General features: G+C 53.6%; 2 protein-coding genes and 1 long non-coding RNA gene across 4 annotated transcripts in view; 1 reads left to right on the top strand and 2 right to left on the bottom strand.

The window, feature by feature from the left end:
• The window catches only part of LOC138238273 (cytosolic sulfotransferase 3-like), a 271,472-nt gene that overhangs the window by 165,658 nt on the left and 80,235 nt on the right, over positions 1-25,579 (top strand). The gene's annotated exons all lie outside the window — the stretch shown is intronic.
• The window catches only part of LOC138238275 (uncharacterized), a 76,087-nt gene that overhangs the window by 6,032 nt on the left and 44,476 nt on the right, over positions 1-25,579 (bottom strand). The gene's annotated exons all lie outside the window — the stretch shown is intronic.
• LOC138238274 (mitogen-activated protein kinase 1-like) lies at positions 291-25,579 on the bottom strand. 2 transcript variants are annotated; one of them, XM_069188413.1, is made up of 9 exons: positions 25,000-25,579; positions 16,604-16,786; positions 13,562-13,751; positions 13,090-13,206; positions 9,134-9,248; positions 7,831-7,962; positions 7,356-7,465; positions 3,432-3,561; positions 291-636 (listed from the first exon to the last, which is right to left on the bottom strand). In XM_069188413.1, exons 1-8 carry the CDS (start codon positions 25,212-25,214, stop codon positions 3,442-3,444), a joined length of 1,182 nt encoding a protein of 393 aa, XP_069044514.1. In that variant the 5' UTR covers positions 25,215-25,579; the 3' UTR covers positions 291-636; positions 3,432-3,441. The 2 variants fall into 2 exon arrangements, with proteins under 2 accessions (XP_069044514.1, XP_069044515.1); XM_069188414.1 differs by lacking the exon at positions 291-636 and adding an exon at positions 3,298-3,330.

Raw genomic sequence — 25,579 nt, 5'->3', positions numbered from 1 at the left:
AGGGGTTCATACAGACACACTGACTGGACACTCCAGTACATTAACACTGCACTGAGAGAGAGAGAGGGGTTAATACAGACACACTGACTGGACACTCCAGTACATTAACACTGCACTGAGAGAGAGAGGGGTTAATACACACACACTGACTGGACACTCCAGTACATTAACACTGCACTGAGAGAGAGAGAGGGGTTAATACACACACACTGACTGGACACTCCAGTACATTAACACTGCACTGAGAGAGAGAGAGGGGTTAATACACAAACACTGACTGGACACTCCAGTACATTAACACTGCACTGAGAGAGAGAGGGGTTAATACACACACACTGACTGGACACTCCAGTACAATAACACTGCACTGAGAGAGAGAGGGGTTCATACACACACACTGACAGAGAGAGGAGAGAGGGAGACAAGGTGGGGCAAAATTCAACTCCTTCCCTCCAAAATAAAAAAAAAACATTCTCTTTTGGATAAAAAATGACTAATAAAAATGACCAATGACTAAACCAACAGAAGCCCAGGCACAGAGACACTCCCCGACACGAGTAACAGACGAAGCCTTTTCAGTGTCCTGGAGTGCAGAGACAGGTGTCACACAGTCCTGCTGTTCCCTGAGGCTGGTACCTGTAACACACAAACACACACACCTGTAACACACACACACAGTCCTGCTGTTCCCTGAGGCTGGTACCTGTAACACACAACACACACACCTGTAACACACAAACACACACACCTGTAACACACACACACAGTCCTGCTGTTCCCTGAGGCTGGTACCTGTAACACACAAACACACACACCTGTAACACACACACACAGTCCTGCTGTTCCCTGGGGCTGGTACCTGTAACACACAAACACACACACCTGTAACACACACACAGTCCTGCTGTTCCCTGAGGCTGGTACCTGTAACACACAAACACACACACCTGTAACACACACACACAGTCCTGCTGTTCCCTGAGGCTGGTACCTGTAACACACAACACACACACCTGTAACACACAAACACACACACCTGTAACACACACACACAGTCCTGCTGTTCCCTGAGGCTGGTACCTGTAACACACAAACACACACACCTGTAACACACACACACAGTCCTGCTGTTCCCTGGAGCTGGTACCTGTAACACACAAACACACACACCTGTAACACACACACACAGTCCTGCTGTTCCCTGAGGCTGGTACCTGTAACACACAAACACACACACCTGTAACACACACACACAGTCCTGCTGTTCCCTGAGGCTGGTACCTGTAACACACAAACACACACACCTGTAACACACACACACAGTCCTGCTGTTCCCTGAGGCTGGTACCTGTAACACACAAACACACACACCTGTAACACAGACAAACAGTCCTGCTGTTCCCTGAGGCTGGTACCTGTAACACACAAACACACACACCTGTAACACACACACACAGTCCTGCTGTTCCCTGAGGCTGGTACCTGTAACACACAAACACACACACCTGTAACACACACACACAGTCCTGCTGTTCCCTGAGGCTGGTACCTGTAACACACAAACACACACACCTGTAACACACACACAGTCCTGCTGTTCCCTGAGGCTGGTACCTGTAACACACAAACACACACACCTGTAACACACACACACAGTCCTGCTGTTCCCTGAGGCTGGTACCTGTAACACACAAACACACACACCTGTAACACACACACACAGTCCTGCTGTTCCCTGAGGCTGGTACCTGTAACACACAAACACACACACCTGTAACACACACACACAGTCCTGCTGTTCCCTGAGGCTGGTACCTGTAACACACAAACACACACACCAGTAACACACACACACAGTCCTGCTGTTCCCTGAGGCTGGTACCTGTAACACACAAACACACACACCTGTAACACACACACACAGTCCTGCTGTTCCCTGAGGCTGGTACCTGTAACACACAACACACACACCTGTAACACACAAACAAACACACCTGTAACACACACAGTCCTGCTGTTCCCTGAGGCTGGTACCTGTAACACACAAACACACACACCTGTAACACACACACACAGTCCTGCTGTTCCCTGAGGCTGGTACCTGTAACACACAAACACACACACCTGTAACACACACACACAGTCCTGCTGTTCCCTGAGGCTGGTACCTGTAACACACAAACACACACACCAGTAACACACACACACAGTCCTGCTGTTCCCTGAGGCTGGTACCTGTAACACACAAACACACACACCTGTAACACACACACACAGTCCTGCTGTTCCCTGAGGCTGGTACCTGTAACACACAAACACACACACCAGTAACACACACACACAGTCCTGCTGTTCCCTGAGGCTGGTACCTGTAACACACAAACACACACACCTGTAACACACACACACAGTCCTGCTGTTCCCTGAGGCTGGTACCTGTAACACACAAACACACACACCTGTAACACACACACAGTCCTGCTGTTCCCTGAGGCTGGTACCTGTAACACACAAACACACACACCTGTAACACACACACACAGTCCTGCTGTTCCCTGAGGCTGGTACCTGTAACACACAAACACACACACCTGTAACACACACACACACAGTCCTGCTGTTCCCTGAGGCTGGTACCTGTAACACACAAACACACACACCTGTAACACACACACACAGTCCTGCTGTTCCCTGAGGCTGGTACCTGTAACACACAAACACACACACCTGTAACACACACACACAGTCCTGCTGTTCCCTGAGGCTGGTACCTGTAACACACAAACACACACACCAGTAACACACACACACAGTCCTGCTGTTCCCTGAGGCTGGTACCTGTAACACACAAACACACACACCTGTAACACACACACAGTCCTGCTGTTCCCTGAGGCTGGTACCTGTAACACACAAACACACACACCTGTAACACACACACACAGTCCTGCTGTTCCCTGAGGCTGGTACCTGTAACACACAAACACACACACCTGTAACACACACACACAGTCCTGCGTTTCCCTGAGGCTGGTACCTGTAACACACACACACACCTGTAACACACACACAGTCCTGCTGTTCCCTGAGGCTGGTAACTGTAACACACACACACACACACTCCTGCTGTTCCCTGAGGCTGGTACCTGTAACACAGAAACACACACACACACCAGTACACACACACACACACACACACACACACAGTCCTGCTGTTCCCTGAGGCTGGTACCTGTAACACACAAACACACACACCTGTAACACACACACACACACACACACACACACCTGTAACACACACACAGTCCTGCTGTTCCCTGAGGCTGGTACCTGTAACACACACACACAAACACACACATACACACACCTGTAACACACACACGCACTCTCTCTCTCGGGCCCTCAGGAGCCCAGCCCAGCCCAGCCCGTACCTGCGGGCCCTCAGGAGCCCTGGTAGGTTGCCTGGAAACGAGCCGTCTCCTCAAAGATGAGCTCCTTCAGGCGCTCCTTGGGCAGATCATCCAGCTCCATGTTGAAGGTGAAGGGCTCCTCTGCAACAGGCTGAGACACAGAGAGAGAGGGGGGTTCATACAGACACACTGACTGGACACTCCAGTACATTAACACTGCACTGAGAGAGAGGGGTTCATACAGACACACTGACTGGACACTCCAGTACATTAACACTGCACTGAGAGAGAGAGGGGTTCATACAGACACACTGACTGGACACTCCAGTACATTAACACTGCACTGAGAGAGAGAGAGGGGTTAATACAGACACACTGACTGGACACTCCAGTACATTAACACTGCACTGAGAGAAAGAGGGGTTAATACACACACACTGACTGGACACTCCAGTACATTAACACTGCACTGAGAGAGAGAGGGGTTAATACAGACACACTGACTGGACACTCCAGTACATGAACACTGCACTGAGAGAGAGAGGGGTTAATACACACACACTGACTGGACACTCCAGTACATGAACACTGCACTGAGAGAGAGAGGGGTTAATACACACACTGACTGGACACTCCAGTACATTAACACTGCACTGAGAGAGAGAGGGGTTAATACACACACTGACTGGACACTCCAGTACATGAACACTGCACTGAGAGAGAGAGGGGTTAATACAGACACACTGACTGGACACTCCAGTACATTAACACTGCACTGAGAGAGAGAGAGGGGTTAATACAGACACACTGACTGGACACTCCAGTACATTAACACTGCACTGAGAGAGAGAGGGGTTAATACAGACACTCCAGTACATTAACACTGCACTGAGAGAGAGAGGGGTTAATACACACACACTGACTGGACACTCCAGTACATTAACACTGCACTGAGAGAGAGAGGGGTTAATACACACACACTGACTGGACACTCCAGTACATTAACACTGCACTGAGAGAGAGAGGGGTTCATACAGACACACTGACTGGACACTCCAGTACATTAACACTGCACTGAGAGAGAGAGAGGGGTTCATACACACACACTGACTGGACACTCCAGTACATGAACACTGCACTGAGAGAGAGAGGGGTTCATACACACACACTGACTGGACACTCCAGTACATTAACACTGCCCTGAGAGAGAGAGGGGTTAATACAGACACACTGACTGGACACTCCAGTACATTAACACTGCACTGAGAGAGAGAGAGAGGGGTTAATACAGACACACTGACTGGACACTCCAGTACATTAACACTGCCCTGAGAGAGAGAGGGGTTAATACACACACTGACTGGACACTCCAGTACATTAACACTGCACTGAGAGAGAGGGGTTAATACAGACACACTGACTGGACACTCCAGTACATTAACACTGCAATGAGAGAGAGAGGGGTTAATACAGACACACTGACTGGACACTCCAGTACATTAACACTGCCCTGAGAGAGAGAGGGGTTCATACAGACACACTGACTGGACACTCCAGTACATTAACACTGCACTGAGAGAGAGAGGGGTTAATACACACACACTGACTGGACACTCCAGTACATTAACACTGCACTGAGAGAGAGAGGGGTTAATACAGACACACTGACTGGACACTCCAGTACATTAACACTGCCCTGAGAGAGAGAGGGGTTAATACACACACACTGACTGGACACTCCAGTACATTAACACTGCACTGAGAGAGAGAGGGGTTAATACACACACACTGACTGGACACTCCAGTACATTAACACTGCCCTGAGAGAGAGAGGGGTTCGTACAGACACACTGACTGGACACTCCAGTACATTAACACTGCACTGAGAGAGAGAGAGGGGTTAATACACACACTGACTGGACACTCCAGTACATTAACACTGCACTGAGAGAGAGAGGGGTTAATACAGACACACTGACTGGACACTCCAGTACATTAACACTGCACTGAGAGAGAGAGGGGTTAATACAGACACACTGACTGGACACTCCAGTACATTAACACTGCACTGAGAGAGAGGGGTTCATACAGACACACTGACTGGACAGTCCAGTACATTAACACTGCACTGAGAGAGAGAGGGGTTAATACAGACACACTGACTGGACACTCCAGTACATTAACACTGCACTGAGAGAGAGAGAGGGGTTAATACAGACACACTGACTGGACACTCCAGTACATTAACACTGCACTGAGAGAGAGGGGTTAATACAGACACACTGACTGGACACTCCAGTACATTAACACTGCACTGAGAGAGAGAGGGGTTAATACAGACACACTGACTGGACACTCCAGTACATTAACACTGCACTGAGAGAGAGGGGTTCATACAGACACACTGACTGGACAGTCCAGTACATTAACACTGCACTGAGAGAGAGAGGGGTTAATACAGACACACTGACTGGACACTCCAGTACATTAACACTGCACTGAGAGAGAGAGAGGGGTTAATACAGACACACTGACTGGACACTCCAGTACATTAACACTGCACTGAGAGAGAGGGGTTAATACACACACACACTGACTGGACACTCCAGTACATTAACGCTGCACTGAGAGAGAGAGGGGTTAATACACACACACTGACTGGACACTCCAGTACATTAACACTGCACTGAGAGAGAGAGGGGTTCATACAGAAACACTGACTGGACACTCCAGTACATTAACACTGCACTGAGAGAGAGGGGTTAATACAGACACACTGACTGGACACTCCAGTACATTAACACTGCACTGAGAGAGAGAGGGGTTAATACAGACACACTGACTGGACAGTCCAGTACATTAACACTGCACTGAGAGAGAGAGGGGTTAATACAGACACACTGACTGGACACTCCAGTACATTAACACTGCACTGAGAGAGAGAGAGGGGTTAATACAGACACACTGACTGGACACTCCAGTACATTAACACTGCACTGAGAGAGAGGGGTTAATACAGACACACTGACTGGACACTCCAGTACATTAACACTGCACTGAGAGAGAGGGGTTAATACACACACACACTGACTGGACACTCCAGTACATTAACGCTGCACTGAGAGAGAGAGGGGTTAATACACACACACTGACTGGACACTCCAGTACATTAACACTGCACTGAGAGAGAGGGGTTAATACAGACACACTGACTGGACACTCCAGTACATTAACACTGCACTGAGAGAGAGAGAGGGGTTCATACAGAAACACTGACTGGACACTCCAGTACATTAACACTGCACTGAGAGAGAGGGGTTAATACACACACACTGACTGGACACTCCAGTACATTAACACTGCACTGAGAGAGAGAGGGGTTAATACAGACACACTGACTGGACACTCCAGTACATTAACACTGCACTGAGAGAGAGGAGTTCATACAGACACACTGACTGGACAGTCCAGTACATTAACACTGCACTGAGAGAGAGAGGAGTTCATACAGACACACTGACTGGACAGTCCAGTACATTAACACTGCACTGAGAGAGAGAGAGGGGTTAATACACACACACTGACTGGACACTCCAGTACATTAACACTGCACTGAGAGAGAGGAGTTCATACAGACACACTGACTGGACAGTCCAGTACATTAACACTGCACTGAGAGAGAGAGGAGTTCATACAGACACACTGACTGGACACTCCAGTACATTAACACTGCACTGAGAGAGAGAGGGGTTCATACACACACACTGACTGGACACTCCAGTACATTAACACTGCACTGAGAGAGAGAGGGGTTCATACACACACACTGACTGGACACTCCAGTACATTAACACTGCACTGAGAGAGAGGGGTTAATACACACACACTGACTGGACACTCCAGTACATTAACACTGCACTGAGAGAGAGAGGGGTTCGTACTGACCTCATCTGTGGGGTCATAGTACTGCTCCAGGTATGGGTGAGCAAGGGCATCTTCTACTGTGATCCTCTTTATGGGGTTAAAGGTCAACATCCGGTCCAAGAGATCTAGAGCTGCACAGAGAGAGACAGGTATCACACAGAGAGAGACAGACAGGCAGAGACAGGAAGTGCACAGAGCCCTGCAGCAGAGACAGGTATCACACAGAGAGAGACAGACAGGCAGAGACAGGAAGTTTTGGGGGGACAGTGTGAGAGAGATGGGGGAGTTCTGGGGGAACAGTGTGAGAGAGACAGGGGGGGTTTGGGGGGACAGTGTGACAGAGACAAGGGGGGTTTTGGGGGGACAGTGTGACAGAGATGGGAGTTTTGGGGGGACAGTGTGAGAGAGACGGGGAGTTTTGGGGGGACGGTGTGACAGAGACAAGGGGGGTTTTGGGGGACGGTGTGACAGAGACAAGGGGGGTACTGGGAGTCACCCTTGCTGTCTGCCTTAGGGAACAGCTTGGTCCAGGGGATCTTGGGCTTCTGGGGGAGACTCTGCAGGTAGTTCCTGGCCTTCATGTTGATGATGCAGTTCAGGTCGTCCTGAGAGGGGGACCCCAAGATTCCTGCGGGTACAGGGAGGTTCATGTCAGTCAGGAGGAGCTCTGTGTGTGATAAAACATCAGTGCCTCCTCTCTCTCTCCTGTTCTATCAGTCAGGAGGAGCTCTGTGTGTGTTAATAACATCAGTGCCTCCTCTCTCTCTCTCTCCTGTTCTATCAGTCAGGAGGAGCTCTGTGTGTGATAAAACATCAGTGCCTCCTCTCTCTCTCTCTCCTGTTCTATCAGTCAGGAGGAGCTCTGTGTGTGATAAAACATCAGTGCCTCCTCTCTCTCTCTCTCCTGTTCTATCAGTCAGGAGGAGCTCTGTGTGTGATAAAACATCAGTGCCTCCTCTCTCTCTCTCTCTCTCTCCTGTTCTATCAGTCAGGAGGAGCTCTGTGTGTGATAATAACATCAGTGCCTCCTCTCTCTCTCTCCTGTTCTATCAGTCAGGAGGAGCTCTGTGTGTGATAAAACATCAGTGCCTCCTCTCTCTCTCTCTCTCTCTCTCCTGTTCTATCAGTCAGGAGGAGCTCTGTGTGTGATAATAACATCAGTGCCTCCTCTCTCTCTCTCTCTCCTGTTCTATCAGTCAGGAGGAGCTCTGTGTGTGATAATAACATCAGTGCCTCCTCTCTCTCTCTCTCTCTCTCTCTCTCCTGTTCTATCAGTCAGGAGGAGCTCTGTGTGTGATAAAACATCAGTGCCTCCTCTCTCTCTCTCTCCTGTTCTATCAGTCAGGAGGAGCTCTGTGTGTGATAATAACATCAGTGCCTCCTCTCTCTCTCTCCTGTTCTATCAGTCAGGAGGAGCTCTGTGTGTGATAAAACATCAGTGCCTCCTCTCTCTCTCTCTCTCTCTCTCTGTTCTATCAGTCAGGAGGAGCTCTGTGTGTGATAATAACATCAGTGCCTCCTCTCTCTCTCCTGTTCTATCAGTCAGGAGGAGCTCTGTGTGTGATAAAACATCAGTGCCTCCTCTCTCTCTCTCTCTCTCTCCTGTTCTATCAGTCAGGAGGAGCTCTGTGTGTGATAATAACATCAGTGCCTCCTCTCTCTCTCTCTCCTGTTCTATCAGTCAGGAGGAGCTCTGTGTGTGATAAAACATCAGTGCCTCCTCTCTCTCTCTCTCTCCTGTTCTATCAGTCAGGAGGAGCTCTGTGTGTGATAAAACATCAGTGCCTCCTCTCTCTTACCCAGAATGTGGTTCAGCTGGTCGAGGTAGTGTTTCCCAGGAAAGATGGGTCTGTTGGACAACATCTCCGCCAGGATACACCCCACCGACCAGATATCGATAGACTTGGTATAGCCCTGCAGATACACAATACAACACACTGTCACACACACACAGTCCCATCTGTGTGCTGGTGACTATCTCACAGACACACTGTCCCACACACACGCAGACACACTGTCACACACACACGGAGACACACTGTCTCTCACACACACGCACGCAGACACACGGGTCACACACACACACACGCAGACACACTGTCTCTCACACACACACACACACGCAGACACACTGTCTCTCACACACACACGCACGCAGACACACTGGTCACACGCACGCAGACACACTGTCTCAAACACACACACGCACGCAGACACAGTGGTCACACGCACGCAGACACTGTCTCTCACACACACACACACGCACGCAGACACACTGTCTCTCACACACACACACGCACGCAGACACACTGTCTCTCACACACACACACGCACGCAGACACACGGGTCACACGCACGCAGACACACTGTCTCACACACACACACGCACGCAGACACACTGTCTCTCACACACACACGCACGCAGACACACTGTCTCTCACACACACACGCACGCAGACACACTGTCTCTCACACACACACGCACGCAGACACACTGTCTCTCACACACACACGCACGCAGACACACTGTCTCTCACACACACACACACGCAGACACACTGTCTCTCACACACACACGCACGCAAATACACTGGTCACACGCACACAGACACACTGTCTCACACACACACGCAGACACAGTGGTCACACGCACGCAGACACACACGCACGCAGACACACTGTCTCTCACACACACACACACGCAGACACACTGTCTCTCACACACACACACGCGCAGACACACTGTCTCTCACACACACACGCACGCAGACACACTGTCTCTCACACACACACACGCACGCAGAAACACGGGTCACACGCACGCAGACACACTGTCTCTCACACACACACGCAGACACACTGTCTCTCACACACACACGCAGACACACTGTCTCTCACACACACACGCACGCAGACACACTGTCTCTCACACACACACACACACAGACACACTGTCTCTCACACACACACGCACGCACGCAGACACACGGGTCACACACACACACACGCAGACACACTGTCTCTCACACACACACGCAGACACACTGTCTCTCACACACACACGCAGACACACTGTCTCTCACACACACACGCAGACACACTGTCTCTCACACACACGCACGCAGACACACTGGTCACACGCACACAGACACACTGTCTCACACACACACACACGCACGCAGACACAGTGGTCACACGCACGCAGACACACTGTCTCTCACACACACACACGCGCAGACACACTGTCTCTCACACACACACGCACGCAGACACACTGTCTCTCACACACACACACGCACGCAGAAACACGGGTCACACACACGCAGACACACTGTCTCTCACACACACACACGCGCAGACACACTGTCTCTCACACACACACGCACGCAGACACACTGTCTCTCACACACACACACGCACGCAGAAACACGGGTCACACGCACGCAGACACACTGTCTCACACACACACGCACGCAGACACACTGTCTCTCACACACACACGCAGACACACTGTCTCTCACACACACACACACGCAGACACACTGTCTCTCACACACACACACACACAGACACACTGTCTCTCACACACACACGCACGCACGCAGACACACGGGTCACACACACACACGCAGACACACTGTCTCTCACACACACACGCAGACACACTGTCTCTCACACACACACGCAGACACACTGTCTCTCACACACACACGCAGACACACTGTCTCTCACACACACACACACGCAGACACACTGTCTCTCACACACACACACACGCAGACACACTGTCTCTCACACACACACACACGCAGACACACTGTCTCACACACACACGCACGCAGACACACTGTCTCACACACACACGCACGCAGACACACTGTCTCTCACTCACACACACACACACGCAGACACACTGTCTCTCACACACACACACACGCACGCAGACACACTGTCTCACACACACACGCACGCAGACACACTGTCTCTCACACACACACACACACGCAGACACACTGTCTCTCACACACACACACACGCACGCAGACACACGGGTCACACGCACGCAGACACACTGTCTCACACACACACGCACGCAGACACACTGTCTCACACACACGCAGACACACTGTCTCTCACACACACACACGCAGACACACGGGTCACACGCACGCAGACACACTGTCTCACACACGCACGCAGACACACTGTCTCTCACACACACACGCACGCAGACACACTGTCTCTCACACACACACGCACGCAGACACACTGTCTCACACACACACACGCACGCAGACACACTGTCTCTCACACACACACGCACGCAGACACACTGTCTCTCACACACACACACACGCAGACACACTGTCTCTCACACACACACACGCAGACACACTGTCTCTCACACACACACGCACGCAGACACAGTGGTCACACGCACGCAGACACACACACACGCAGACACACTGGTCACACGCACGCAGACACACACACACGCAAACACACTGTCTCTCACACACACACGCACGCAGACACACTGTCTCTCACACACACACACGCACGCAGACACACGGGTCACACGCACGCAGACACACTGTCTCACACACACACGCAGACACACTGTCTCTCACACACACGCAGACACACTGTCTCTCACACACACACGCACGCAGACACACTGTCTCTCACACACACACGCACGCAGACACACGGGTCACACACACACACGCACGCACGCAGACACACTGGTCACACACACACACGCACGCAGACACACTGTCCCTCACACACACACGCACGCAGACACCCTGTCCCTCTCACACACACGCACGCAGACACCCTGTCCCTCACACACACACGCACACAGAAACAGTCTCTCACACACACACACGCAGACACCCTGTCTCTCACACACACACACGCACGCAGACACCCTGTCTCTCACACACACACACACGCACGCAGACACCCTGTCTCTCACACGCACGCAGACACCCTGTCTCTCACACGCACGCAGACACCCTGTCTCTCACACACACACACGCACGCAGACACACGGGTCACACGCACGCAGACACACTGTCTCTCTCTCACACACACACACACACACACACACACACACAGACACACAGACACACAGACACACAGACACACAGACACACAGACACACGGGTCACACGCACGCAGACACCCTGTCTCTCACACACACACACGCAGACACCCTGTCTCTCACACACACACGCAGACACCCTGTCTCTCACACACACACACACGCAGACACACTGTCTCTCACACACACACACGCACGCAGACACACGGGTCACACGCACGCAGACACACTGTCTCTCACACACACACACGCAGACACACGGGTCACATGCACGCAGACACACTGTCTCTCACACACACACACACGCAGACACCCTGTCTCTCACACACACACGCACGCAGACACCCTGTCTCTCACACACACACGCACGCAGACACCCTGTCTCTCACACACACACGCACGCAGACACACTGTCTCTCACACACACACGCAGACACACTGTCTCTCACACACACACGCACGCAGACACACTGTCTTTCACACACACACGCACGCAGACACACTGTCTCTCACACACACACACGCACGCAGACACACTGTCTCTCACACACACACACGCACGCAGACACACTGTCTCTCACACACACACACGCACGCAGACACACTGTCTCTCACACACACACACACGCACGCAGACACACTGACCTTGGAGTTCAGCATGATCTCAGGAGCCCGGTACCAGCGGGTCGCCACGTACTCGGTCAGGAAGCCCGTGTGGTCGTGCTCGGGGTCGGCGATCCGGGCCAGTCCGAAATCACAGATCTGAGAACCCAGACAGGCAGGACCAGTCAGCACGCCTCAGGACTGACCCCACACCCCCCGGACCAGACCGCAGACCGACCCCACGCCCCCCGGACCACACTGCAGACCGACCACACACCCCCCGGTACAGTCAGTGTGCAGTGTGGACTATATACACTGTGTGTTATATAGTGCAGTACACAGGGGTACAGGCTGGCCCTGAGCTCACAGTGGTGTTGATGAGACACTGGTACAGTCTCTGTGCTTGACCAGACTATATAGTGTGTGCACACTGTACACTGTGTGTTATATAGTGCAGTACACAGGGGTACAGGCTGGCCCAGAGCTTGACCAGCACACAGGGGCGCAGGCTGACCTTGAGGTCACAGGTGGTGTTGATCAGCAGGTTGGAGGGCTTCAGGTCGCGGTGCAGGACGTTGGCGGAGTGGATGTACTTCAGGCCCCGCAGGATCTGGTACAGGAAGTAGCAGATGTGGTCGTTGCTGAGCTGCTGTGTCTTCAGCAGCTTGTACAGGTCCGTCTCCATCAGGTCCTGCACGATGTAGCTGAGCAGAGGGTCAAGGGCCACTCAGGACCGCACGGACAGGGGCCAGAGCCGGACCAGCAGACACACAGCAGGGCCACACAGACAGGGGCCAGAGCAGGGCCAGCAGACACACAGCAGGGCCACACAGACAGGGGCCAGAGCAGGGCCACACAGACACACAGCAGGGCCACACAGACAGGGGCCAGAGCCAGACCAGCAGACACAGCAGGGCCACACAGACAGGGGCCAGAGCCGGACCAGCACACACAGCAGGGCCACACAGACAGGGGCCAGAGCCGGACCAGCAGACACAGCAGGGCCACACAGACAGGGGCCAGAGCAGGGCCACACAGACAGGGGCCAGAGCCGAACCAGCAGACACAGCAGGGCCACACAGACAGGGGCCAGAGCCGGACCAGCAGACACAGCAGGGCCACACAGACAGGGGCCAGAGCCGGACCAGCAGACACAGCAGGGCCACACAGACAGGGGCCAGAGCAGGGCCACACAGACAGGGGCCAGAGCCGGGCGCCGGACCACCAGACACAGCAGGGCCACACAGACAGGGGCCAGAGCAGGACCAGCAGAGCCACACAGACAGGGGCCAGTGCCGGGCGCCGGACCAGCAGACACAGCAGGGCCACACAGACAGGGGCCAGAGCCGGACCAGCAGACACAGACTTGTCCTCATCCCCCTGGAGCGGATCACACTGCTGCACACTGGGACTAAGACTGAGAATACTGTCACACCTGGAGCGGATCACACTGCTGCACACTGGGACTGAGACTGAGAATACTGTAACACCTGGAGCGGATCACACTGCTGCACACTGGGACTGAGACTGAGAATACTGTCACACCTGGAGCGGAGCGCACTGCTGCGCACTGGGACTGAGACTGAGAATACTGTAACACCTGGAGCGGATCACACTGCTGCACACTGGGACTGAGACTGAGAATACTGTAACACCTGGAGCGGATCACACTGCTGCACACTGAGACTGAGAATACTGTAACACCTGGAGCGGATCACACTGCTGCACACTGGGACTGAGACTGAGAATACTGTAACACCTGGAGCGGATCACACTGCTGCACACTGGGACTGAGACTGAGAATACTGTCACACCTGGAGCAGATCACACTGCTGCACACTGGGACTGAGAATACTGTAACACCTGGAGCGGATCACACTGCTGCACACTGGGACTGAGACTGAGAATACTGTCACACCTGGAGCGGATCACACTGCTGCACACTGAGACTGAGACTGAGAATACTGTAACACCTGGAGCGGATCACACTGCTGCACACTGAGACTGAGAATACTGTAACACCTGGAGCGGATCACACTGCTGCACACTGAGACTGAGACTGAGAATACTGTAACACCTGGAGCGGATCACACTGCTGCACACTGAGACTGAGACTGAGAATACTGTAACACCTGGAGCGGATCACACTGCTGCACACTGGGACTGAGACTGAGAATACTGTAACACCTGGAGCGGATCACACTGCTGCACACTGGGACTGAGTCTGAGAATACTGTCACACCTGGAGCGGATCACACTGCTGCACACTGGGACTGAGAATACTGTAACACCTGGAGCGGATCACACTGCTGCACACTGGGACTGAGACTGAGAATACTGTAACACCTGGAGCGGATCACACTGCTGCACACTGGGACTGAGACTGAGAATACTGTAACACCTGGAGCGGATCACACTGCTGCACACTGGGACTGAGACTGAGAATACTGTAACACCTGGAGCGGATCACACTGCTGCACACTGGGACTGAGAATACTGTAACACCTGGAGCGGATCACACTGCTGCACACTGAGACTGAGACTGAGAATACTGTAACACCTGGAGCGGATCACACTGCTGCACACTGAGACTGAGACTGAGAATACTGTAACACCTGGAGCGGATCACACTGCTGCACACTGGGACTGAGACTGAGAATACTGTAACACCTGGAGCGGATCACACTGCTGCACACTGGGACTGAGACTGAGAATACTGTAACACCTGGAGCGGATCACACTGCTGCACACTGGGACTGAGACTGAGAATACTGTAACACCTGGAGCGGATCACATTGCTGCACACTGGGACTGAGACTGAGAATACTGTAACACCTGGAGCGGATCACACTGCTGCACACTGGGACTGAGACTGAGAATACTGTAACACCTGGAGCGGATCACACTGCTGCACACTGAGACTGAGAATACTGTAACACCTGGAGCGGATCACACTGCTGCACACTGGGACTGAGACTGAGAATACTGTAACACCTGGAGCGGATCACACTGCTGCACACTGGGACTGAGACTGAGAATACTGTCACACCTGGAGCAGATCACACTGCTGCACACTGGGACTGAGACTGAGAATACTGTAACACCTGGAGCGGATCACACTGCTGCACACTGGGACTGAGACTGAGAATACTGTCACACCTGGAGCGGAGCGCACTGCTGCGCACTGGGACTGAGACTGAGAATACTGTAACACCTGGAGCGGATCACACTGCTGCACACTGGGACTGAGACTGAGAATACTGTAACACCTGGAGCGGATCACACTGCTGCACACTGAGACTGAGAATACTGTAACACCTGGAGCGGATCACACTGCTGCACACTGGGACTGAGAATACTGTAACACCTGGAGCGGATCACACTGCTGCACACTGAGACTGAGACTGAGAATACTGTAACACCTGGAGCGGATCACACTGCTGCACACTGGGACTGAGACTGAGAATACTGTAACACCTGGAGCGGATCACACTGAGACTGAGAATACTGTAACACCTGGAGCGGAGCGCACTGCCGCCCGGATCAGGAAGGATACACGTCCCTCATGCTCTCGAGCCTGCGAGCCCGCAGGATGTCGTTGATGCCGATGATGTTCTCATGCCGAAAGCGCAGCAGGATCTTGATCTCGCGCAGAGTCCGCTGGCAGTACGTCTGGTGCTCGAACGGGCTGATCTTCTTGATGGCCACCCGCAGCTTATTGACATTGTCATAGGCAGAGCTGCACAGAGAGAGAGAGGGGTTCATAGAGACACACTGACTGGACACTCCAGTACATTAACACTCCACTGAGAGAGAGAGGGGTTAATACAGACACACTGACTGGACACTCCAGTACATTAACACTGCACTGAGAGAGAGAGGGGTTCATACAGACACACTGACTGGACACTCCAGTACATTAACACTGCACTGAGAGAGAGAGGGGTTAATACAGACACACTGACTGGACACTCCAGTACATTAACACTGCACTGAGAGAGAGAGGGGTTAATACACACACACTGACTGGACACTCCAGTACATTAACACTGCACTGAGAGAGAGAGGGGTTAATACACACACACTGACTGGACACTCCAGTACAGTAACACTGCACTGAGAGAGAGAGGGGGGTTCATAGAGACACACTGACTGGACACTCCAGTACATTAACACTGCACTGAGAGAGAGAGGGGTTAATACAGACACACTGACTGGACACTCCAGTACATTAACACTGCACTGAGAGAGAGAGGGGTTAATACAGACACACTGACTGGACACTCCAGTACATTAACACTGCACTGAGAGAGAGAGGGGTTCATACACACACACTGACTGGACACTCCAGTACATTAACACTGCACTGAGAGAGAGAGGGGTTAATACAGACACACTGACTGGACACTCCAGTACATTAACACTGCACTGAGAGAGAGAGAGGGGTTAATACACACACACTGACTGGACACTCCAGTACATTAACACTGCACCGAGAGAGAGAGAGGGGTTCATACAGACACACTGACTGGACACTCCAGTACATTAACACTGCACTGAGAGAGAGGGGTTAATACACACACACTGACTGGACACTCCAGTACATTAACACTGCACTGAGAGAGAGAAGGGGTTAATACAGACACACTGACTGGACACCCCAGTACATTAACACTGCACTGAGAGAGAGGGGGGTTAATACAGACACACCGACTGGACAGTCCAGTACATTAACACAGCACTGAGAGAGAGAGAGGGGTTAATACAGACACACCGACTGGACACTCCAGTACATTAACACTGCACTGAGAGAGAGTTCAATCAAACTTTATTTGACAGAAAAAAAACAAAAGTATTAATCAAGGGTCTTAAAACTCTATTTTAAGAATTAAGAGGAGAAAAAAAAATAATAAAAATAAATAAAAATCATAATTGGAATAAAACTCTTTCATTATTTATGATCCTGCACAGGACATTTCCAAAACACCAAAACTTTTCGAATGTTCTGAGGTCATTATGCGATTTGTAAAACAGAAATTCTAACGATATCCTGCTCTTCACCAACCCTTCGAACATCCTCACCAAGTCTACAGACCCGGAACCAGAGATCTTATTTTTCCGAGTCCTGTAGATGGTGAGTTTGGCCTGGCCCAGCAAAAAATTAGCGAGGAGGGTCTGAGTTTTCCGTTTTTTTGTGTGACCTACCCCAAACACGAAGATAACATTGTTGAAGGCCAGGCCAAGGTTGGTGAAGAGCCGGATCAGTACAGCAAACATGGGCGACAGGCGGGGGCAGGCGCTGTAGCAGTGGAACACCGTCTCCCTCTGAGCGCAGAAGGGACAGGCGTCAGACACCGCCGGGTCCAGAACCGACACAAACGAGTTGACCCCCAGGATGGTGTGCAGGACCCTCCACTGCAGATCACCAGCCCTCTTGTTGAGGGGAAATCTGTAGAGGCTACCCCAGGCAGGCCGGACGTCATCCGGCACTCCCAGACGAGCCCTCCAGGGAGTGTCAGGGAGCGCGGACAGCTGGGCCTGGTGCCTAGATGTTACGACTAGTCTGTACAGACATTTCCCCCCAACACCAGCTAGAGACCTCTCCTCTGAGGCAAGGGGCTCAAGGAGAGATCCCGTCGGTCCGGGACTGAGCGCAGGAGACACTAGCAGACCAGGGAAAGGAGGCTGTGTGGTTGGAATGTGATGGTCCTCAAACAGACCCTGGATCAGCAGCATCTCCTGGAGAGGCAGAGCAGAGCGAAGCTGACTGAGAAACCTGTCTACACACCGCCGCGAGTGTAGTCCCAGCGCGCCACACGCCCACTCCACGCTGCGCCAGCAGCCCTGATCCACGTCCAGCAGGTGGTGGAGCTGTGTGATGTTGGCGTGGACCAGTCTGCTGGTAAAGTCCAAGGAGCGGCCCGGTTCTATGTCCATTCGTAGATTGTGTATTAATGGTTCCCTGAGTGTCCAGTATAGACTGGGCCGCTCCTCTTCCCTCTGCACGCGCAGATGCCGCCAGGCCTCCAGGAGACTGCGCTGGAAAGGCGGCAGTGGAGACAGGTCAACCCTGCTGGTGTCCATTAGGAAGAGCACACAGTCGAGCCCGAGGTGTCCTGCTCGACGCAGCAGGGTGAAGGTCAGCTCCCTCCAGGACAGCGAGGCCGGGCCAAACAGCAGCTTCTGCACTGCCTGCAGGCGAAAGGCGTCCACTCGGCTCCGGATGTCGATGAGTCCTTGCCCTCCGTCTTCTCTGGGCAAATAGAGGACGCCCCTCCGCAGCCAGTGCAGTCCGTCCCAGAAGAAGTCGAGGAGCGTGGCCTGCAGCTCCTCGACCAGTCCGGCTGGTGGCTCCAGACACACCAAGCGATGCCACAACATCGAAGCCACCAGGGTGTTGACAATCAGAGCCCGGCCTCTGTAGGAGATCTGGGGGAGCAGCCAGCGCCAGCGGTCCAGACGACCTTTCACTTTTTCAAGGAGCCCCTCCCAGTTCTTTTTCACGCTGGCCTCATCCCCCAGGTGCACCCCCAGGTATTTGAGTCCCCCTCTGGTCCAGCTGAGCCTCTCTGGCAAGGCTGGGGGACCCATCTCGCTCCACTCCCCCAGGAGTAGGGCGCTACTCTTGGCCCAGTTCACTTTGGCTGATGATAGCCGCTGGAAATCACTTAAAGTTGTCTGTAGCGCCCTGACATCCTGTTCTCCACTGACCACGACCATGATGTCATCAGCGTACGCCGAGATCTTGACAGTGGAGTCGGGGCAGCCCGGGATGGACAGCCCCTTGATGACCCGGCGCAGCTGATGTAGCAGAGGCTCGATGGCAAGGGAGTAGAGCATTCCTGAGAGTGCACAGCCCTGCCTGACTCCCCTCCGCACTGGAAACGGAGCACTCAGCCCTCCGTTGACCTTTAGCACACTGAAGATGTCACTGTACAGCACCTGAATCATGGCAACAAAGACAGGGCTGAACCCGAACGACCTCATGGTCCTCCACAAATACTGATGTTCAACCCTATCAAAGGCCTTTTCCTGGTCTAACGAAATGAGACCAGTGTCTAAACCCAATAGTCTGGAGGTGGCCAAAACATCTCGAATCAGAAATATGTTATCAAAGATTGACCTTCCGGGCACGCAGTACGATTGGTCGGAGTGCACCACGGACCCCAGCACCACCCTCAGCCTGTTGGCCAGAGCCTTGGACAGGATTTTATAATCCACACACAGCAGGGCAACAGGTCTCCAGTTCTTAATGTCACACAGGTCCCCTTTCTTGGGCAGCAGGGTGACAACAGCTCTCCTGCAACTCAGTGGCAGATCCCCCTGCTCCAGACTTTCCAAATATACATCGAGCAGGTCAGGACCCAGCACAGCCCAGAAGGCACGATAGAATTCGGCTGGCAGGCCATCGAGACCAGGGGTCTTGCCATTGCTCAAGCCACTGAGTGCGGTGGAGAGCTCCTCCAAGGAGAGAGGCCTCTCCAGCCCTGCCCTTTCCTCTTCGGGGACCTGTGGAAGGTCTTCAAGGAACCTGCGTGTGCGGACCGAGTCCTCACTAGCCTCGCTGGAGAAGAGCGCTTTATAGAACTGCACGGTCCTCTCCTGGATCTGCCCGGCCTCGTGCAGCTCCTGCCCTGTCTCCGAGCGCAGGCAGTGGATCTGCCGGCTCTGGCCCGGTTTCTTCTCTAGGCCGAAGAAATAGCGAGTCGGGGCGTCTACCTGTGATGCACTCTGAACCCTAGAATTTATTAGAGCTCCTTGTACTTTTGTGTCCAGAAGGCCAATGAGTGATTCTTTTTGGGTGTGGAGATCATCAATTAGCCTCCTGTCTGCACGACACTCCAGAGCCTGGTGGAGCTCCAGAATGTCTCTCTCCAGAGCCTTCATGGACTCATGGATACCTCTCGTGACACTTCCAGTGTACTGCTGGCAGAACTGGCGAATCTGCACCTTGCCAATATCCCACCACTGCCTCAGGGAGACAAAGTGGGCTTTCTGACTCCTCCACTGCTGCCAGAAGAACACGAGGCAGTCGCAGAAGTGAGCATCGTCAAGCAGCTGGGTATTAAAGTGCCAGTAGGCACTGCGGGACCTCACTGATGGCACAGCGACTGTGCAGACAGTGAGACAGTGGTCCGACAGGCCCACTGGACAGATGGAGCACTGCTTGACGATGCTGTAATGATATTTACGGCAGTAAAGTCGGTCTAGCCTGGCCAGAGAGAGGGTATTCCCCCTGACCTGGGCCCAGGTGTACTGCCTCGTGTCCCCATGACATCTCCTCCAGATGTCAGTGAGGTCAGACTTGACGAGGATCCTGCGCAACTCCCTGGCTGACGGGCCATGTGGCTCTGCGTGATTCCTGTCCAGTGTGCTGTTCTCTGTGCAGTTGAAATCCCCCCCCAGGAAGACCAGCTCTTCAGGCTGGCAGGTCGCCAGTGCAGTCTCAAGCTCCCTGAAGAGGGTGACCCTCTCCCCGCCGTCGGTGGGAGCGTAAACGTTAATAAAAACAAAGGTTTTCTTCCCGATAACTACTCGCACGAGTAGCAGGCGACCCTTCACCACCTCCTGGACGGCGATAGAGAGGGGCTTGAACCCCACAGAGAACAGCACCGCGACCCCCGCGCTCACAGGGGACCCGTGACTGTACACGATGTCCCCCTGCCACTCCCGCTGCCAGGCGACGATGTTGGAGCTGTCGGTGTGGGTCTCCTGCAGGAAAGTCACCTGCAGGTTCTTTTCTTTGATAATCTCCAACACCGCAGCTCGCTTCAAAGCCCTCCTGCACCCATTGGTGTTTAAACTCCCTATCCTAATGTCGCCCATGTTTGCGGAAAAGAAAAAAAGAAAAAACATAAAACACGAACAGACATGTAGCACGCAGACGGATAGTGATGTGACGTGAGGGACAGAACTCATTCGTGCTGAGGTGCGTTCCGCGGTCCTGCCCTGATCTTACCTAAAAGGCTCTTCAGGCGCCATCTCTCCTGATCGCTGAAGTCATTCGCACCCGAGCCCCTCTTCAGATGGCGCGTCGCGGAGAGGACAAAGAGCTCGGAGTCGGGAAAAAAGTCCTCGACCACAGTTCCCCTCTTACCTTTAGTCTTCTCTAAGAACTCCCTAATGCTCTGGAAACTGTAGCCTCCTCTGCAGCTCCGCCGGGCCGAGGAGCCCGAGGCGAGAGAGGAGTCGGTGAAGCCGCCCTCGTCGTCGCTCCCGGACTCCGAGGAGCTCCGGGCGGCGGCGGCGGTGGCGGCGAGGACACTCCAGCGCGTCCTCACTCTCCCGGTGTCGGAGTCACTCGCGGCCCCCGGGCCGGCGACAGAGCCGCCCTCCACCGAGCTCTCTGTGCTGCGCTTCTTCTGCACCGCACTCTGCACAGATTTTTTCGTGCGCTTTCTCCGCGGCGTCTTAAAACCATCATCTATTTTTTCAGATGATAACTCATTTCCTCCCCACACCGTGTCTGCAATTTTCGCTGGCGCTTGAGACGCGTTTTCCCCTGTCGGTGTCACTACCTGCTCTCTCTCTCCCTGACTCTCCTGAGCAGCGCTCATCTCTCGCTCTCCGGTGTGGGGGGCTCCCTGCTCTTCTGAGGGTTGCGGTGGTCCACTCTTTACTATCTGCTCTCCTGACTGGGACGCCACCGGCTCGGGCTCACCTGCTCCCTCCAGCGATCTCCTCTCCTGCACCCCGGCCGTGGGCTCTGACTCCCCGCTGCCTCCCTGCGCTGCTCCGCTCCCCGCTGCCTGACGCTGTCGGCTAGCCTCCTGTGCGCCCTGGGGCTGAGGCTCCCTGCCTGTCTCTTCCTCCACCTCCGGGCAGTTCTTCACCACATGCCCCTCGCTCCCGCACCTGAAGCACTTCATCGATTCCGAAGTCACGAATACAACATAGTCGCAGCTGTCAATACGAAATTTAAGGGCCACATTGATCTCTTCCGTGGGGTTTTTTAGGATGACGTAGACCTGTCTCCGGAAAGAGACGACGTGCTTCAGCTGCGGAGCCCTGCAGCCCAGAGGGACCCTCCTGATCGGAGAGACCACCTGTCCGTATCGGGACAGTTCCCTCTCCAGCAGCTCGTTCCTCATGAACGGAGGCACGTTGGAGAGGGTGATCTTTCGAGCCGGGGCCGCGAGAGGCAGTACCGGGGTGAAGGTGCCGTCCAGGACAACTCCCTTCTCCACCAGGGTGTTTGCCAAATCGGTAGACTGCAAGAAAATGACTATACCTCCACTCATGCGGGAAGCGGACCTGATGTTCCTGCAGCCCACGACCTCCCCGACCGCAAGAACGCACCTCTCAAGCGGACAGAACTCCGCAGGGGAGATTTTCACACCATGGCGGCGAGTTAGTTTCTCAAAGGAGAGGTCTGGAGGATCAGAGCCTCCAGAACCGGCCATGATGAGAAAATAAACCCCGCTTTTCCCCAAAAAAGACAGAAAAACACAAACCCAGTGAAGAAAACACCGCCACACGATCAAACCCACCGAAGCTCCGCCCACTCACTCACTCAGTCTCGCGAGAAACACACAGAGAGAGAGAGAGGGGTTCATACACACACACCGACTGGACACTCCAGTACATTAACACTGCACTGAGAGAGAGAGGGGTTAATACAGACACACCGACTGGACACTCCAGTACATTAACACTGCACTGAGAGAGAGAGGGGTTAGTACACTCACACTGACTGGACACTCCAGTACATTAACACTGCACTGAGAGAGAGAGGGGTTAATACACACACACTGACTGGACACTCCAGTACATTAACACTGCACTGAGAGAGAGAGAGGGGTTAATACACACACACTGACTGGACACTCCAGTACATTAACACTGCACTGAGAGAGAGAGAGGGGTTCATACACACACACTGACTGGACACTCCAGTACATTAACACTGCACTGAGAGAGAGAGAGGGGTTCATACACACACACCGACTGGACACTCCAGTACATTTACACTGCACTGAGAGAGAGGGGGGTTCATACAGACACACTGACTGGACACTCCAGTACATTAACACTGCACTGAGAGAGAGAGGGGTTTATACAGACACACTGACTGGACACTCCAGTACATTAACACTGCACTGAGAGAGAGAGGGGTTAATACAGACACACTGACTGGACACTCCAGTACATTAACACTGCACTGAGAGAGAGAGGTTAATACACACACACTGACTGGACACTCCAGTACATTAACACTGCACTGAGAGAGAGAGGTTAATACACACACACTGACTGGACACTCCAGTACATTAACACTGCACTGAGAGAGAGAGAGAGGGGTTAATACACACACACTGACTGGACACCCCAGTACATTAACACTGCACTGAGAGAGAGAGGGGTTCATACAGACACACTGACTGGACACTCCAGTACATTAACACTGCACTGAGAGAGAGAGGGGTTAATACAGACACACTGACTGGACACTCCAGTACATTAACACTGCACTGAGAGAGAGAGGGGTTAATACAGACACACTGACTGGACACTCCAGTACATTAACACTGCACTGAGAGAGAGAGGGGTTAATACACACACACTGACTGGACACTCCAGTACATTAACACTGCACTGAGAGAGAGAGGGGTTAATACACACACACTGACAGTGTGACTGTGTTGTCTGTACCAGTACCCGGCAGGTACAGGTACAGGTAGCACTACAGGCTACGCTCCGTCGGTCCGTCTCTGTCTCTTCCTCCCGGTACCCCGCACTGCCACGCCTGGTCTGCTCCGACACGCACCCCCGCAAGACACCCCTCTCCCGCTGTGGGGTGCGGTGCTCAAAGCCGGAGGCGAAACACGCGTGGGAACCTGCCCCAAGACACCCTGATCGCCACCCGCCGTGCACAACACCACACTCCCCCCCATAACCGCGATGGCAGCGCCTTTCCGGCTGCAGAAACGCGAGCGAGAAGGACGCCCTTACCAGACCATCCCGTACGCGCCCTCCCCGATGTACTGCAGGTCCGTGTAGCGGGGCCCCACGTCGAAATTCTGCCCCTTCACCGACTCCAGGCCCGGCTTGGAGCCCCCGGCCCCCGTGGAGCCGGCGGCCGGCGCGGCGGCGCCCCCGGCCCCGGCTGGGGCGCCACTCGAGCCCGAGGCTGCGGCCGCCGCTGCGGTGGCTGTCGCGTCCGCCATGACTTCCGTGTTGTTGCGAGGCCGAGGTGCGAGTGTTTACACGGCGAGTTTGTGTCACTGTGACAGGGAGGAGCTAAGAGAGGAGGAGGAGGAGGGACCGGAGTGCGGATTAAGCCCCGTTTCGCACAAGAACAGGGAGCCGGGGACGGGGGTGGGCGAGCGCGTTTCTCACTGGCGGAGGGGGAGGCGCGCAGAGAGACGAGGCCTCGCCGGCCTGAGCGCAGAGACAGGACGCCCGGCCTCCTTCTCTCTCTCTCCTCCTCCTCTTCCTCCTCCTCCTCTCCCCCCTGGCGAGATGCGCGCTGCCGCCGAGGCAGTGCGCGGCCCCGACGACGCTCGCTGGCTCTGCACGACTGCGTGTCCGT

This window comes from Lepisosteus oculatus, chromosome 4 (genome assembly GCF_040954835.1).
Source record: "Lepisosteus oculatus isolate fLepOcu1 chromosome 4, fLepOcu1.hap2, whole genome shotgun sequence".
Taxonomy (NCBI): domain Eukaryota; kingdom Metazoa; phylum Chordata; class Actinopteri; order Semionotiformes; family Lepisosteidae; genus Lepisosteus; species Lepisosteus oculatus.
This window is presented reverse-complemented; position numbering and strand designations above follow the sequence as displayed.